The sequence below is a fragment of the Delphinapterus leucas genome, chromosome 15 (assembly GCF_059928025.1).
Source record: "Delphinapterus leucas isolate spDelLeu-1000000601 "Yukka" chromosome 15, BTC_Dleu_Yukka2, whole genome shotgun sequence".
Taxonomy (NCBI): domain Eukaryota; kingdom Metazoa; phylum Chordata; class Mammalia; order Artiodactyla; family Monodontidae; genus Delphinapterus; species Delphinapterus leucas.
This window is the reverse complement of record NC_143143.1, coordinates 88,164,152-88,181,422: the sequence shown is the minus strand read 5'-3', so window position 1 is coordinate 88,181,422 and position 17,271 is coordinate 88,164,152. Positions and strand designations below refer to the sequence as shown.

Here is a 17,271-nt window from a genome sequence, read left to right as displayed (position 1 = left end):
GACGCCCCCAGGGTGCCGACCGGGGTGGGGACCGAAGCCCCACAGGCACCCACCTCCCAGGGACGAGGAGGCTCTGGCTGTGTTGAAGTGCCCGGGGAGATGCTCGTACATTTTGTATTTGCTGTATATACGTGTATTTATATACATACACTTAAAAGCACAGCTTGGGAGCTTACATTTAAATGGAGATTTTAAAAGGAGCTGTGAGTGTAATTTTTAACTGTTCATTTGAAAACTTTTATGCTGCTGCTTTTATCAAACTTTTAAAAGATGGAAGCAGACATACACATTTGACTCTTCTAAGTCAAATCCCAGATGTTCAGCCGGCAAGGGGGGCATGACCCACCCCCCAGACACCCCGACACCCATCCTGGGGACCACCTCCCCAGCTAGTGTGTCCTGACTCGGCCCCTGTGTGCTGGTTTCTCCCGGTCAGTCTGCTGTTGACGGAGCCCACGGGGGTGCCCGCCCCTTCCCCAGCCGTAGGCTCTGTCCTGACCTTGACGGGCCTGGCTGCCAGGACCCTCGGTGCATGCCTTCTGGTGCTGGTGGCATGTGTGTTTTTGGTGTAGACCTAGAGGTGTTTCTAGGGGCGTGTCTGTTTCCTGCTGCTATGACAAATCACCGCAGACTTAGTGGCTTGAAGCAGCCCAGCTGTATTATCTCTCGCCCAGATGTCGCCGGTCCGCAGGGCTGGATCCTTCTGGGGGCTCAGGGGAGAATCCCGGTCTTTTCCAGCTTCCAGAGACGCCACGTTCCTTGGACCGTGGCCCTGTGTCACTCGGACCTCAGCTCTGGTGCCGCATCCCCTGCGCTGGCTCTGGCCCTCATGCCTCCCTCTTCCTCTGAGATGGACCCTTGTGTGGACAGGGACCCCTGGACTGGCAGGGTGATCTCCCATCACACTTGCAAAGTCCCTTTTGCCACGTGAGGTGACATGTTCACAGAGATTAGGACCCAGACACATGGGGACCATCATGGGAACACGGATAATAACGAGGTGTTTTGGTGAAAACTGCCATTCCCTTTCCTATTGTTTTAAGTATGATATACATTCAATAAACTGCACAGGGCTTCCCTGGTGGCGCAGTGGTTAAGAACCCGCCTGCCAATGCAGGGGACACGGGTTCGAGCCCTGGTCCGGGAAGATCCCACATGACGCAGAGCAACTAAGCCCGTGCGTCACAACTACTGAGCCTGCGCTCTAGAGCCCGTGAGCCACAACTACTGAAGCCTGAGCGCCTAGAGCCCGTGCTCTGCAACAAGAGAAGCCACCGCAATGAGAAGCCCACGCACCGCGACGAAGAGGGGCCCCCGCTCGCCGCAACTAGAGAAAAGCCTGCGCACAGCAACACAGACCCAATGCAGCCTAAAATAAAATAAATAAATTTATTAAAAAAATAAACTAAACTGTACAGATTTCAAGTGTATGGTTTGAATAATTTATTGTCTCTCTCCCTGCCATTTTATTGGGGGAAATATTCACACTTACAGAAAAGTTGAAAAAACGAAAGTGAGCCTGCCTGTGCTGAGGTTCTCCACCTGCTCACGTCTTGCTGTGTTTACATGTTTATGCATCTGATCACCCAAACCCACCTCGTTCTCTGAATTTCAGAGGGCCGACACCAGCACCTCGTCCCGGCCCTCCGGCCAGCCTCTCACCAGAGCCCGCATTCCCCACACCGTACACGTGCCTTTGGATGACGGACGTCCCCTCAAGACATCCCCTCAGCCTCTGGACACCCCCCACCCCACCCCGCCTCCTGCCAGCCTGGGGGTCGCGAGGGAGGGCGTCACACAGGGTGTGCTGCGCGGCCCGCCTGTGTCCATCTTGAGATGATGAAGATTTGCAGTCACTTGTGAGAAGTGATGCAGCGAGAGCCCGTGCACCTGTTAGGTAGCTTCCCCCAACGCTGACGTGTCAGCGTCACGGCCAGGACACCAGCCTGGCCCCGCACAGTCACCACCAGGGGACCCCAGGCCGCTTCCCTCCACAGCCTCGGGAACTTCTCATCTGTCCCTGGCTGCGATTTCCAACACGCTCTCAGGGTTCGCTCAGGCTGCCACGTGCGTCCACCAATCATCCTTTCACTGCCAAGGTTATTCCGTTCTCTGCTGTAACGCCCCTGCTGATGGACGTTTGGGTTGTCTGGGTGATTTCTGGCAGTTATGATCAAGCTGCCGTGAACGTCCCAGGACGAGTATCTGTGTGATTTCTCTGCATTGCTCCCAGGACTGGGCTGCTGGGCCGTCGGGTAGGGTGCGTGCAAGAAACCAGGGGTGTGTGTGATGTACACTCGTGTCAGCGTCCCGCACACCGTGGATTGGTTTGTTTTTAAATCGTAGCGGTTCTGGAGGGCGTGGGGGCATCTCCTTACGGTTTTCTTTCTCTTTTTTTTAACATCTTTATTGGAGTATAATTGCTTTACAATGGTGTGCTAGTTTCTGCTGTACAACAAAGTGAATCAGACATATGCATACGAATATCCCCATTCCCCTCCCTCTTGCGTCTCCCTCCCACCCTCCCTATCCCACCCCTCTAGGTGGACACAGAGCGCCGAGCTGATCTCCCTGTGCTATGCAACTGCTTCCCACTAGCTCTCTATTTTACAGTTGGTAGTGTATATATGTCCATGCCACTCTCTCACTTCATCCCAGCTTACCCTTCCCCATCCCGTGTCCTCAAGTCCAGTCTCTACGTCTGCGTCTTTATTCCTGTCCTGCCCCTAGGTTCATTATGGTTTTCTGAGTGTCTTCTCGGGGGTTCGCCAGCCTCCCCTGTCTTCCTCTGAGCGGTCTCTGCTCAGGGCCGTGCATGGTGGCGGGTTTGAGAGCTGGGCCGGCCAGCACCCTGTGCTCGCCAGGTCCCGCTCTGACAACGAGCATTGTTTCCTAGTTGCCATTGACCCCTCTTCCTGGGGAAGCGTCTTTTGCTGAGTAGAGCGTCCTCCGAGTGTCCTGGTGGCAAGTCCTTCGTCAGGTGTGTGCTCTGAAAACACTCTCTCAGCCTTTGGCTCGTTTCTTCCTGTAACGGTGTCTTTTGAAGAGTGTACACATTTTAAATTTTCATGAAGGCCAGTATGTGAACTTTTTTCTTTTGTGGTTCATGCTATTTGGGTCTAATCCAAGGGACCTCTGCCTAAGGTCACAGAGATGTCTCCCGTGGTTCCCCTGGAGGATTGGGTGTGACTACAGGCCTGAGATGCGCGTTGATCTTTGCGTGTGGCAGGCGAGGGGTCCACCTTCATGGTCACCTTCTGCATGTGGTGTCCAGCTGTTCTGATACCACCTGCCCATGGAACTACCTTACTAACTGTGTATATTTTTTTAATTAAAGAGAATTTCTTCTATGAGGTGAAAACATTTTGGTAGTTAAAGAAAATGAGGTAACTTGATTTTAACTTGAATACAGAAGCACTTAAGAAATAATACACCTTAGACACATAAAGTAAGAAGGTAGATTTTGGACAAAGTGCATAATTACAGTTTTTTGAACTTTATTTTGCATTGTTTGTGAGATCTAGCGGAAGTTAGGACTAAGGTCTGGTTTGAGCTGTAACTCGGGAGGGTGGAGTCCCCCGGGGAGACAGCCTCGGCCCCGCAGTTTCCACTCTTCCGGAAGGTTCCGCTGTGTTGCTGTTTTCACATCTGTGTTCGCGGGGTGCCTGTTCCCTGGATGAGAGGCCGCGGGCTGGGCTGGGACATCTGCAGGAAGCCTCTCAAAGGCAGCTTGGGAGCGTATTTGAGAATCGTGAAGAGTGGAGATTTGGGGAAATCTTAGAAGCCGAGTGTCTGCTTTTGACCAGGCCCTCGTGGTGAGGCGGCCCCCGTCCCATCACCCCCGGCCCTGGGCTTGTTCCCTCCTCTGCTCCATCATCTGTTTATTCCCCACTTTGCAGCTCACACAGCGTCTTCTAGTTTAATTGTTTAGAAATTCTGCTTATTTTAATTATAATCTCTTTTCTGCTTTTCAGCTAAAGGTTGTAAGTGAGTGAAATTTTCAGAACGTTATCATGTATCACTTACGGGAAGAAGGACCCCCCCCAAACCCCTTTCTGCTCTAGAATCAATCTTTACATTTAGCACTTGGCCCTTTACAGTTAGATGTTGGTATTTTTCATCCTGGTTGCCTTGTTTATTACAAAGAGGTCAGCCTGGGGAAGAAGCCCTGAGCGCCTTTTCCCCTGCCCTGGGTGGTCGGTGGGGGGACATTTCCTGCCATCACACGCGTGTGTGAAATGGCTGCACACACTCTGTCCCTTGTCTTGGTGGCTGGTCTCCCCGTCCAGCCGCCGTGGTCTCTTCTGTACGAGGAAGCCCCCTGTGGCATCATCAGGTGACCCGGAAGGGGTCCACCGCCCCACAGCTAACAGTCGAGCCCATCACACCTCATCTGGCCCCTGGTTTGTCAGTTGTTGTTGTTGTTTTTTTTATAGTTGAATTGCTGGCCCAAAGGGTCTGCACATTTTTAAAAAATTTTTTATTATTTTTGGCTGCGTTGGGTTTTTGTTGCTGTGCGCGGGCTTTTCTCTAGTTGCGGCGAGCAGGGGCTCCTCCTCGTTGTGGTGCACAGGCTTCTCATTGCGGTGGCGTCTCTTGTTGCGGAGCACGGGCTCTAGGTGTGAGGCTTCAGCAGTTGTGGCACATGGACTCGGTAGTTGTGGCTCGCGGGCTCTAGAGCGCAGGCTCGCAGGCTCAGTAGTTGTGGCACACGGGCTTCGTTGCTCCGCGGCATGTGGAATCTTCCCGGACCAGGGCTCGAACCCGTGTCACCTGCATTGGCAGGCGGATTCTTAACCACTGCACCACCAGGGAAGTCCCTGTCAGTTTTTTAACCTCACTATTTAAGGTTTTTTCTAAGTCACCGAGTCTAAGTTCGTCACTGTTCAGAGGTAAAATGTTGGATGAGACGTTTTCAGGGTTGTCACTTGGTGGATGAGCTCTAGCAGCTGAAGGAAGGAGCCCCTGGGTCCTCGCTCAGGAGATGTCCCTGCCTGGAGGGGACTTGGGGACAGTCCTGTCACACACGGTGGCTGATGGCTCAGGCTGGAGGCCGTTCCTGAAGCTCAGGTCCGAGCCTGGCTTCCCACCTCTCCCGGCTCCAGCTGAGATCCACCTGAAAGCGGCACAAAATGAAGTCTGGGTTTAACCCGTGAATGTCAAGTTGCTAAAGGAAAGCCGCTGCTGCTAATGGGTAGGACAGCTGTACTGGCGCCACCCCCTGCCCCCACGGAGTGTTTGGAAAGGTTTTAGTTTTTTGATAACAATAATCTAGTAAGAGCCTATTTTGTGGCTTTATGTAACATCAAATTCTTTATCTATGAAAGGATTTGTTGCAATGTTAACTATTGCTTTCAACTCCCTGTTCTGTTTGTAGAATTTCATTTTTGACCTCATCGTCTTAATCCCTCCTTTTGAAGTCAGGCTGTGGTCTGCAAGGGCCTGGGAAGGACCCGCTCTCTCTCCTGGCGCCTGGCCGGTGCCCCCAGGCGCCACCCCTGCCCCCTGCCCCTCGCCAGGCTCCCAGCCTGTCTGCCCGGCAGGAGGCTCAGGACCTGGGAGGGCCCAGGGTCGGCCTCACACCCTCTCCCTTCTGGGCACTTCCCTCCGCTTTCTCATTTGAACAAGAAATTCTGTGGAAACTGGGTCTCCCTGCACCTCCAAAGTGGATGCCAGAGCGAGTGCAGGAGCCCACCCGGCCAGCGTGGGGCGCCCTAGGCCCATCAAGATGACGCCGGAGAGTCAAGTCCCCTTAGCCCTTCTGGCCTCCTTCACAGCTCTCATCTTCAGAATGACCAGTTCCTTCCAAGCTCCGTTTGACTGGTATCATCCCTATACTGGGAGACGTCCCAAGTGCTGTTTCCAGAATTGGGGGCTTCAATTTCGACCTGGGTGCTCAGCCGACAGACCGCAAGGCTTGGGAGATGGAGGGTGCACTCAGGCGCTGAGAGCATGTCCGCGTGTCCTATCACGAGCTGCTCGGGGCTGTGCAGCTGGCTCTCCACTGGACCCGCGAGGGCTCTAGGTTAGGACACTGAGTGACCGCAGGCGTGTCTGGTCTTGATTCCCTGGACGGTGGTACCTTTCCTGAGTCATAAATATTCATGTGGGAATTTTTCAGTCGACGGCTTTCATTCCCTTCACTGTCACCCTACATCTCGTGGACCCTCACCGCTCACCCACGAGCATCTTCAGAGCGTCGACCCATGAAGTGTGTCTGTGGCTCGTGCTTGCCGGTCCCCCCCACCCCTCGTTTCACGGCAGTTAGCAGCCGGTTCACCGTTTCATGGCAGTTCTCAGTAACAGACCCCAGACATCCTTCTTCGAAACCCAACTTTTAGCTTTTCACATGTGGTTGGAATCTTTCAGCTAATCTTGATTTCTTTTACACGCTTTTGAACTTAAACTGTTAATATAATTTCATTAAAATTTTGGTTTTGAAATCTGGTGTTTTTTAGTTTTCAGTCTGTTATGGGCTGAATGTTTGTGTCCCCTAAATTCATATGTTGAATCCCTAACCCTGGTGTGGCTGTATTTGGAGATGGGGCCGGTGAGAAAGTCATCAGGATAAACGGAGGCCCTCGGCATCTGCGTCGCATCAGAGCCTGCCCTCCGTCTGCCCACCCACCGAGGTGAGGACAGCGGGGAGGTGGCCGTCTGCAAGCCAGGAAGCAGCCTCTGCCAGGAACAGGGCCCTGCTGGACCCAGATCCTGGCCTTTCCAGCCCCGGAACTGAGAACCGCTTAAGTCTTACCGGAGCCCGTGCAGACAGAGGCAAAGCCTTCATCTCAGTTTGATTTAATCCCTACACTTAGGGGCTAGAAATGCAAAGTCAGTGCTGATATAGCATTTAAGAATTGGCAGGAAAATATGAAAAGCTTATAGTTTGAAAAAAAGAAAGTATCCTTCCGGAGCTTCGGTCAGCAGTAGCCTGACGCTACACCTCGACGGTGTCCTTAGTGTCTCGTATCCTTGGGGAGAGGTTAGACCCATCCAGGTGGTGGCACCCAGGGTGTGCTGCCCTGTGGGATGTGATGCCCCTGGTCGGGGCCCCTGTGATCTCTCAGCCTGTTCCCCGGGGCCCTAGTGCCCCCAGTGCGCTCGACACCTGAGGGGCTCTGCTGAGGTGGGCCCACCCCACACCCCAAAACCCAGTTCCTATGCACCTTGCGTGGACAAATGTGCCCTTCCAGTTCGGGAGTGTCTGCAAACATCGGTCAGTGGCCATGTGTCCCCAGGGTGCCTGGGGCCCTGGCTCCTGGCTCCACCTACCCTGGCTCTTTGGTTCTGATCCTGACTCCTGTCCAAGGACCACAGTCAGAAATCCAGTCTCTTGCAATTATCGAACTGTTGTGTGAAAGCTGTCTGAGGCATTTTGGGTGAGTCTGGTGGGTTGGCTGATGGTGGCTCTTGCCTCCGTGCCCTCTGGTTCTGCAGCTTCGAGTAATTTCCTCCAACACGAAGGCGCACCATGAAGCAGGCTGGGTCTGAGTTTTCTCGTGCACCCATCAAGGCGGCTAAGGAGTGGCCTCGTCACGGAAGTCGCTCTGCCCTCTGGGGGCCGTCATGGGGCAGGCTGGCTGAGCCCCTTCAGGACAGAGGGGACCCTCTGTCCTCCCGCGTCTCCTGGGGAGGACCACCGGGCTCTCGCCCTCTTCATGTTCGGTTCAGCTTTCTGGAGCCTCCTGTGTCTTTGCCTCGGCGCTCAGCACCACCCTGGCGTGCAGGTCTCTGCGGGGAGCTCGTGCGCCCCCAGGCCCCCGCCGTCCTTGCCTTGCACACCTGGCTCCGTGGACCGGGTCCTGCGCTTTGTGAGCGGGCGGTCCACCCACCGCCCTCCGCTCACCTCCAAGCATGTGTTTGTGGGAGGAGCCATAGAACCATCACATGGGGCCCCCTGTGGTGCCGCCTGGCACCTGCTGGCCCCACTTCCCGGGTGCACGAGGCTGTGTCCGGTCCTGATGCTCAGGCTGGTTCGGGGTCTCTCTGATTTCCGCAGCCTTGGGCCCTGCTTCCCTGGGTTCTGAGGAGGGACCTGTCGTTTCCGGGACCGGCTCACGGGCCCGTCCCACATTTGAGGCTGCCCAGCTTCCCCCCACCACCAGTGCCCCTGCTGCCCCCCTCCCAAGACAGCCTGGGGGTGGGAGGAGAAGGGGGGCCCATCCCTTTTCCCCCGCCTGCCTTCCCCTCCTCTCGGGAATGGTCTTGCTTTCCCATTTCTGTTTCGATTTCTCGAGTCACCACTTGTTTCCAGGGGGGCCCTGGCCAGGCAGCAGCTCTCCCTGGGGTCCGTCTGGCGCCGGCCCGTTCTGGGGGCACCTCCGTGGCCCAGATGGTACGGGAGGCTCCTGGTCCTGCGTATGCGGCCCTGAGCTAGAGGTTGTCACAAATCCTCTTGTTAGTAGCAGCTTTCTTGAGATGTAATTCACACTGCTGACAACTCACCCATTTAAAGTGTGTGATTCGCTGGGTTCTAGTCTATTCACAGGGCTGGGTAGCCGTCACCACAGTCGACTTTAGAACATGTTCATCGCCCCAGAAGGAAACCTGCACCCTTAACAGTCACCCCAAGACCCGCCCCCTCCATCTCCCCCGGCCCTTGGCAGCTCCCAGTCTCCTTCTGTCCCCGTGGATTTGCCTTTTCTAGGTATTTCACGTGAGTGCACTCGGACAGTATTTGTCCCTTTCACCGGGCGTAACGTGTCCGAGGTCCATCCGCATCGTAGGCTGCACCGGTGTGTCATTCCTTTTTACGGCTGAATCATATTCCTTTGTGTTTATCCTTCATCGGCAGGTGGGCGTTTGGGCTGCTCCACTTCTTTTTGTTTTAATTTTTTTTTTAACCAAACCCAGTTTCCATTTATTTATTTATTTTATTTTTTATTGTTTTATTTTTTGTGGTACGCGGGCCTCTCACTGTTGTGGCCTCTCCCGTTGTGGAGCACAGGCTCCGGACGCGCAGGCTCAGTGGCCATGGCTCACGGGCCCAGCGGCTCCGCGGCATGTGGGATCTTCCCCGACCGGGGCACGAACCCGTGTCCCCTGCATCGACAGGCAGACTCTCAACCACTGCGCCACCAGGGACGCCCTGCTCCACTTCTGACCGTCAAAGGTGCTGTTGCTCTGAGCGTGGACGCGGGTCTTACCCCTCTTGGACGTCCTCCCACCAGTGGAAATGCCGGGCCACGTGGCAACTTGGTGTCCACCTTCTGAGGACCCGCTAAGCTCTTGCACCGCGGCCGCATCATTTTGCGTCTTTACCAGCAGCCTGGGGGGCTGCAGGGTCCCACGTCCCGTTGGCACTTGTGGGTGGCAGCCGTCGCAGAGGGCGTGGGAACGGTGTCCTGGCGCTGAGCTGCGTTTCCCTGGTGACGAACGGCGCCGAGCACTGCTCGCTGGTCGTTTGTGTGTCCTCTTCGGGAAAATATCAGTTCATGTCCTTTGCCTACTTTTAAGCTGGGGTGTTTGTCTTTTTATGGAGCAGTAAAGTCCTCTGTAGTGTCTAGACGGGCTCTCGTGTCAGGCGTACGGTTTGCAGATGTTCTCTCCCACGCATCCTCTCACTGTGTTGATGGTGTCCTTTGAGGCCTTCAGGGGTTTAGTGTTTGACGAAGTCCAGTTTAGTCTGTTTCAGTGCTTGTGCTTTTGGTGTCACAGCTGAGAACCCGTGGCCCAGCCTGAGGCCGCGGAGCTTTTCTAAGAGTTGTGTAGTTTGGGCTTTTTGATCCATTTTGAGTGTTGCCCCTTCTCTGAGGGATGAAAATACCCAGATGTTCAGCCCCGGAGCAGACCCGCTGTCCTGGGTGGGCGCCCATTCCGCCCACCCCACCCCCGGGTTCTGGGTTGAGCCCCACGCGAGGTCTTGGCTGTGATGTCACCACTGTCCTGGGACTTCGTGTCAGGCCGGGATCGGGCTTGAGGCCAGGCCGCTGGGGTTCAGGACACTCGTGGCTCCGGCTTCTCCTAAACTTGCCTGCTTGCTGTTCGGAGGGTCCTGAGTCGCGGGCAAGGTCTCTAACGTGTGTTTCCCTCCCCAGACGCGGACTTGACCGTCGCTGAAGCCAGCAGCTCGGACAGCCGCGGGGAGAGGCCTGAGCTCTACGCGCATGTGGACGAGGGGCTCCTGGGAGGAGAAGGCAGCTACCTGGGAGCCCCCCTCACCCCGGAGAAGGACGACACGCTGCACCAGGCCACCGCGGTGGCCAACCTGCGGGCGGCGCTTATGAGTAAGAACAGCTTGCTGGCCCTCAAGGCCGACGTGCTGGCGGACGACAGCTCCCTGCTACTGGAGTACCTGCCCAAGGGCACCCACTCCCTGTCCCGTAAGTGCCGCGCGGGCGCGCAGTGTGGGCGGGAGTGACGCGCCTCAGCCCGCGACGGGACGTGCTGAGGGTGTGTGTGTGTGGGTCGTGGCAGTCGAGGGGCCTTCGGAGAGGAGGCAGCGCTGTCGGGGCACCGGGAGGGAAGCGGCCGAGTGCCTGTGCGAACGTTCATACTTGAAATCGAGGCATCTAACCCTAAACCCTGAGCCGGCTGACAAGTGCTGGGCTGTGCGGGCCTGGGACAGGGACCCCTGCGCTGGGGAGGCCTTGGGACGTGACGGGCTCGGGCTCCCTCTGCTGGCCTCGCCCCCTGCCTGTGCCGACTCATCCTGCCTGGGGAGTGTGGCCAGGCTGCAGATCCTCGCTTTCTAGCAGACAGTGCTGCTGGCACGTGAGATTTAAAAAGGATTTGGGTGTTGTGTTTACACCTTGAGTGTCTTCAGCTAGATTCCAGTTGCTCACAAGCAAATAACAGAGTAACCTAAGGAGCGGATGAGGTACAGCGGTGCTGGCCGGGGATTCCCCGGACGCCGGCCTGGGAGGGTGCCACGCCCCCTCGGCTCGGGTGCTCTGACATCATCCATCCTGGGTGCCCGGGTCCTGGGTGTCTGGGGCAGTGTGACCCTGTCTCCGGCGTCCCGAGAGAAACGCTCTGTTGGGTTGGTGTCTGTGAGGGAGAGTCGGGTGTGGCCCTGTTTTCCTCTTCGGGGCAGAGTGACACACCCCAAAACAGGCGGCTCTGAGTGCAGAGGGCGTGGGAAGGGCCCTGTCCCAGGGCCCTGCGGTCCAAGCGTGTATGGCTGGCGGGGCTGTGTGTGGGTCCCTGAGCACTGCTGAAGGAAGCAGGGGGAAAACTGCAGCCAGTGTTGGGGGTCTGGGGAGCGTGTCTTTAATTTTTACTCTAATCTTAAAAACAATATTTTCACGAGCACTAAAATATCCTAAGGATTCGTGATGAAAATTGCTTGTGGCTAATAAAGTCTGACCGTGGAGAATAGCATCACGTTCTCTTTATTTATTGTGCCAAGTCCGAGGCAGGTGGGACGCCAGGGCGGTTGTAGGACTTGGCTGTGAAGTCAGATCCAGGGGTGCATCCCCCGAGGCTGTTGGACACACTTTAGAAAATCCGTTTAGGCCTCATTTTTTGCATCTGAGAAATGGGAATGGCAATAGTCACACAGTTGTTGTGAACGTGAAACGCGGGACACGTAAGCAAAGTGTGTTTGATAAACGCTCCACATTAGTCCATCCCGCTCAGCTCAAACCCTGAACTTGCCAGCAGAAACTGTTGGGTTTGTGATGATCTGATAGCTTGAGGAGGTGGTGCTGGGGTATCTGCAGTATCTGGGGTTTAGAATCGGGGAGTCCGCAGGTGAACGTCCTGCTGAGGGGCCGGCTGGGCAGCTTCACAGACGTCGTGGAAGGAGCAGGCTGGGTGTGTAACTGCAGCGCTGGACACTTGTTCTGGCTCTTTCTGGATGCTCCCAGTTGGTGGGAGTGAACCCCACGTGTCAGAGGCCCCGCGAGGCGCAGCAGCTCCTCCGTGGCTGAACCGCGTTGTCACGAGGGGGACGGTTTCTCGGTGTTTCTCCTCCTGTCCCTGCGTCTGGCAGCCTTCTCCTCCGGGGTGGGCCTGTTCCCCAGGCCTTTGGTGCTCTGTGCAGAGCTGTGCTAGGGATGGGGCCAGGGGTCCGGGTGGCCCGAAAGCACCGGTTGCACCCGCATTTGGTCAGGCCGTTAGCCGTGAGCCAGGGGTCTGAGTGTGGGGCTCCGGGACGAGTGAGGCACAGGGAGAGATGCTCTCCACTTCCAGGGCCCCCCGTCCTCCGGCCCTGTCCCTGCAGAGGCCCAGACCCGGCCTGGCAGCAGGTGGGGTAGCTGGGCGGAGTCAGAGGGCAAGCGGTGACCCTGTCGGGTGGTCTGTTCCCAGTGGACACGCAGTCGGGCAGCCGCAGCGCCCCGGGCACGTCCCCAGGCCCCGTGCGCGCACATGCCCCCCTTCGCAGTTCGCAGGGAGCTGGGCGCGGGGGAGTAAAACCCCATCCGCTCTATTTTTAGTATGTCTGTGACTAACCCGGGGTGAAGTCGACTAGTGGGTTTTGATATTTTGTTATTTCTATTATGTTTTAACCTCTTTGCTGTAAATACTCTAAATTTCCCACTTTTTTCGTTAGCTCTGCCCTTACGAGAGGGTTGAGAAGTTGGCGGCTGGGAGCTGGTGACTTGGGCCGTGTCCAGGGGGCCAGGCGTGGGCTCCCATGTTCCCTCAGGCAGAGAGGCTGAAGGGCTTGCTGGAGGAATGGGTTACTTTAGAACATTCTTTTCTGACATCCTAAGGAAAATCTGCCTGTTCTGGGCATGCACTGAAATGAGGAGCAGAAATATGCAGAGAAGAACTTATTTTCCAAGACTGTGCGGTCACCTCCCTGTGGCAGGTGTTCCGTCCCCGGCGGGCAGGTGGGCAGGGGCGGTGGGCTGCCTTCCTGTGTTGAGCCGGGGCTGGGTGGCCCCTGCGGAGCGCCCGTGGGCGCATCTGCTCCGTGCCGTTCAGTTCACAGGCGCCGGCTTCTGTGCACGGATGCGACAAAGCATCAGGCCCCCCAGAGCCCCTGCATTCACCCGCTGCCACCGCTGTGCTTCCAGACGGGCCACGGTTTCCGTTCAGTTGCAGACGTTGTCAGGGGTCGCCCGACGGGAACGTGCGGATGGGGAGGCCCCTCCTGGGTGCCGCCCACCCCTCCTGGGTGCCGCCCAGTGGCGACTTGATCCCTGAGCCCAGGCGACCCCCAGTCCGGGGAGCACAGGGGACCTAAAAACAACATTCGAAGGAGAAAACTGGATTCACACTGGGCACTACTGATGGCAAAGCAGTGGCACCGCCCCCCGGGCTCCAGTATGGAGACACCCCCAAGCTCGGTGGGTGTAGGGCCTGGCGCACTTCCTCTGGGGAGGCCCGGAAGGGAGATGGGAGCCCTGCGCTGCTGTGTTGGGGGTCCCTCGCCCCTGGTCCTGTTCGAGGGCGTTGGGGGGGCTATTTCCTGGCTCCGGCCCCCAGGCTTCTCAGGTTGTTAACAAGGTTTTTCCAGGGCTGAGCCTTTCGTTTTGTGATATTGGGGGGCCCGTAGGACTGACGTCCCAGTAGCCATGACTCGTGGTTGGAGGAACAGGGGGAGGGCACGTCCCCGTCGTGATGTCTGACGGTGGCAGCTGTGTGGTGTGGGGTGTGCTGAGTGGGGCTCTTGGCCCTGCTGGGTCGTCCTGGTCTTGAGGTGGCGAGCCCTGCAGTGCGTCAGTGTGGCCTGCCGGGCATGCAGTGTTGCAGAAGAAAGGGGTGGTGGTCGCAGATGTTCAAATTAAATGCAGCAAATTCGCAGGCTGTGCAGAGCCGTAACCGATGGTCCTTTCTGGAAGGTTCTGGAGCCTCCGAGAAAAACCGAGTTTCCTTGCTTTCCCAAGTCTGATAGCGTTTGGCTTGGCAATTAAGTTCCACAGATGGTTTCATTGCTGGATCATCACTGTTTAACTGATTTTTCCATAAGAGGACTTTTGTACTTTTTGTTTTGATTCGGTTTAAGTTGATTCTTTTGCTCTTATTACGTTTGCAACAGGCGGCTGGCATCCCACCGGTTAAAAGTCACTGTTCACTGAATAGAAACCGTGACCAGCATGTTCACGGCACACAAATGTAGCTATTTCCCTGAGCTGTGTTTGTGGGTGTGTGTTGATCCGGGAGGGACCTTGAAAAATGCTGAGAGAACATGAGTAACTTTGATTTCACGGGAATGAAGTGGAGATGAAGCAGCCGCCCTGGGTATTGGGGGCTGAGTGCCTGAGGGGCGGCGCCGTCCCCAAACTCCCAGAAACCCCGACTGTCCTGCGCACGTCGCCGCCACGGCTCCGGCAGCAGCAGTCGAGGATTCCTCCTGACGGCGATGGGCAGGGCTGCCCTGTCTGGCTGGAAGGATGTGCTGCTACGGAGGAGAGCTCAGACCTGGGGTGGTGGCGGGCGGGGTCTGCCCTGGACCGGGGGGCCACAAGCCACGGGCTTCCCCCGCCCAGCTTTTCTCCGGGGACGCCCCCGACATCTATCGGGGGACAGTGGCAGCTGAGTTCGTTCTGACTGTGGCTGAAAGAGTATTTCCTTCTGGTGTTTAAAATGATCAAGGACTTTACTTGAGTCTGGCTTGATACTGGAATCTTAAGCAGTCTCTTATGAAAGGGCATTTGATGGAAGTATTACCACCCTTTTAGGTAAATAGTCAGGCCGACACACCATGAAGGACTTTCCAGAAGATCCTTCCTCAAGCACAGGTGAGCGTGTGCCATGTCCACGCCACGGGTTCTGACTTTCTGTGCAGACACCCCATTGTAATCACGTTGCTTCTGGGAGAGAGATCCCGCCCCAGACAAGTCACGTGTGGACACCCTGGCGCTTGGGAGTGGCGAGCTGATAGAAGCCCCCAAACGCCCTCGCCCAGCGAGATCCGGGCCTCGCCACATGGCAGCGCACGGCTCACCGCAGGATAGCCAAGGATGGTGCTTCCTGAACTCTCTACAGCCCGCCAGCTGGTGTCCGTTCACGTGGGTGAGACTCGTTTCCTGTGTCCCCAGGGCCTGGCGCCAACCCGAGTCACCTCCCTCCAGCCCCTCCACCCTCCTGCACTCAGAGCCCGGGATGCCCGCTCTGGGGACCGGCCAGACGGAGCCCAGGGAGCCGGCCACCTCCCCAGCCCAGGTAAGACGGGAGGGCAGCCAGCCACGTCGGGGCAGCCCCGGCCAGACGCCCGTCCACCACGCATGTCCTTGCGGGCATGGCGCCCCAGAACCCACGTGCTCAGCATGTCCTGGGCGAGCCTGTGAAGCTGTGACTGCTTTCCCGTCCACCCTCTGCTCCACAATCCCCTCGGCCCCATGTCACTCAAAGTGACACAGGTGTCAGCTTTGCAGTAATAGTTGCAACATGTTGTATGAAGTTAAATCCGTTTTGATATTTAAATTAAAATAGTTTTTGGAGGCATTTCCCCCCCTAATATACAGACTCATACAGCAGCAGGTTAAAAACCCAGTTCCTCAAACTGAGCAGTGCCGGCCCGTCTCCACCAGGTTTTGCCCCGGTGCCGATGGCTGCGTGTTTGTCCCGAGGCGTCTGAGATCCACTTCCTGTGCCTCAGGTCACAGCTGGTTATTTAAAGACAGGTCTGTTAGGTTCCATTGTTTCCCTGAAGGAAAAAATATTTAAGGAGGGAGAGCTTGAGCACATATTTTGTAATTTGAAATAAACCAAATGCTATTCCCCATGCGTTTGAAAACAGGATGGTTTTGGTGGGAGGGGCAGGCGTTCAGTTGACGTGGATTTTTCGCGCGTCCGTTCATCAAGAATTAACTGCAGCTTCCTTTCCAGACGCGTGGCGGTTTCCGTGTGGTGACTGGACGGGGACACGGTGAGTAGGGGGTGACGCGCGTCTGCACTCCAATCTTCCCGATTCCATCGCGTCCCGACGGCCTGTAACTCATCTGTCTCTCCTTCTAGGTCGACGTCCCTCGGACCGGGAGGCCTGGGCCGAGGGACGGGCCCCTCCGGAGGTGGCTCCAGCAGGTGCCTGGGGTTTCCACGGGGTCTGCCGGCCCGGCCAGGATGACCAGGGTCTCCTTCTGGCTCATTGTGTGGCCAGGAGCCCTTTCACGGCCTCGATGGACTTGCCCAGGGCTCCACCCTGAAGTCAGCTAAGGAACCCCAAGGAGACGGACGCCTCCACTGCGGACAATGGTTTTGAGGCGGCCAGGCTGGAACAGGCGCTTGGCACTTGGGGGCGGACATTTGCATGGGCCTCTCTGCCACGGGCAGCCTGGCGTCGGGTCCAGGTGGCCAGCAGGTGATGGCAGAGCTGGCACCAGGCGTCGGTGTGAGCCTTTAAAACGGTCACTTCCCAAATCCTTCACCAGGCCTGGTGAAGGCCTTTCAGTGCCCAGTAGTGGGCAGGTAGGACAGGTGTACCTCCAGCCTCCAGGCAGTGGGGATTGTGTCAGATCTTGGAACAAAATGTCTCTGAGCCCGTTACTTTCCAGAAAGATGTGAGGATGAAGCCCAGTCTCCACGACCTCGGAGTACCCTGCCTGCCACATGTGAGGGAGACAGAGTTACCAAACTGGCTTCTTCTCAGAAAAAGCACGTTGTCCTTGCTGGTGTCCAGCTGCCCTGGACACGTTGGGTCCATGTCTGCGGGTGGCTGAGGATGCAGGGACTCTAGGACCCTTGGCCAAGCAGCAGGTGGGCTTAGGAAGGAAGCAGGCGGCCCATTCCAGGTTCCGAATTCCTGGAGTTGCCAGGCCCATTCCCACCCCCTGTGGCCGTGGCCATGGTCAGGACGTGGTCCACGTGCAGCTCAGGCTGCCCACCTGCCCCAGTCACTCCAGTCTTTATAATCATTAGATGAGTTCTGAAGATGGAGAAAAGTTGGGCTTTGAGAGAGGCCCAGGATGTTTGTTGCCAAGGTGACCTCACCGGAGCAGTGTCCCTGGGAGTTCAAAGGCCTGTCGTTGGTGTCACTCCTTCTGAGAGGGTTTATTAAGTGCCTGTTTGCACATAAACAACATTTCTGAGAAAAGGAAGTTTTCCTTTCCTTTTTTGCTGGTCACGGTGGGATTTTTGGCTGTTAGGTCGCAGAGATTGTGTGTCCAGATGGGGTTACGCTGTCGTAGAATGCACGTGTGCACCACCCACGTTGGGCCCTGGGTTACCTGCGCCCCCGGGGATGCGACCCTGTGGCTGCTTCCCTGTTACTTGCTCGCTTGTGGGACTTTTCCCTGCGTGGATGGAGCGTGACCTGCGCCTGCAAGGAAGCCTGCCCTGTGGAGAGGCCCCGCACTGTTGTGCAAAAAGGCTTTGTTAATTTTTTTAAATAATGAAGAAATTTCAGAAAGTTTCCGTTGTACCTAAAAGAAATAGGTT

At 56.5% G+C, this 17,271-nt stretch overlaps 1 protein-coding gene across 1 annotated transcript in view; it reads left to right on the top strand.

The window, feature by feature from the left end:
- ZBTB46 (zinc finger and BTB domain containing 46) overlaps positions 1 to 17,271 on the top strand; it is a 57,339-nt gene that overhangs the window by 24,320 nt on the left and 15,748 nt on the right. Inside the window, exon 3 of the mRNA XM_022597521.3 lies at positions 10,038 to 10,322. Coding sequence (XP_022453229.2) covers positions 10,038 to 10,322 — 285 coding nt within the window. The remainder of the gene's footprint in view (positions 1 to 10,037; positions 10,323 to 17,271) is intronic.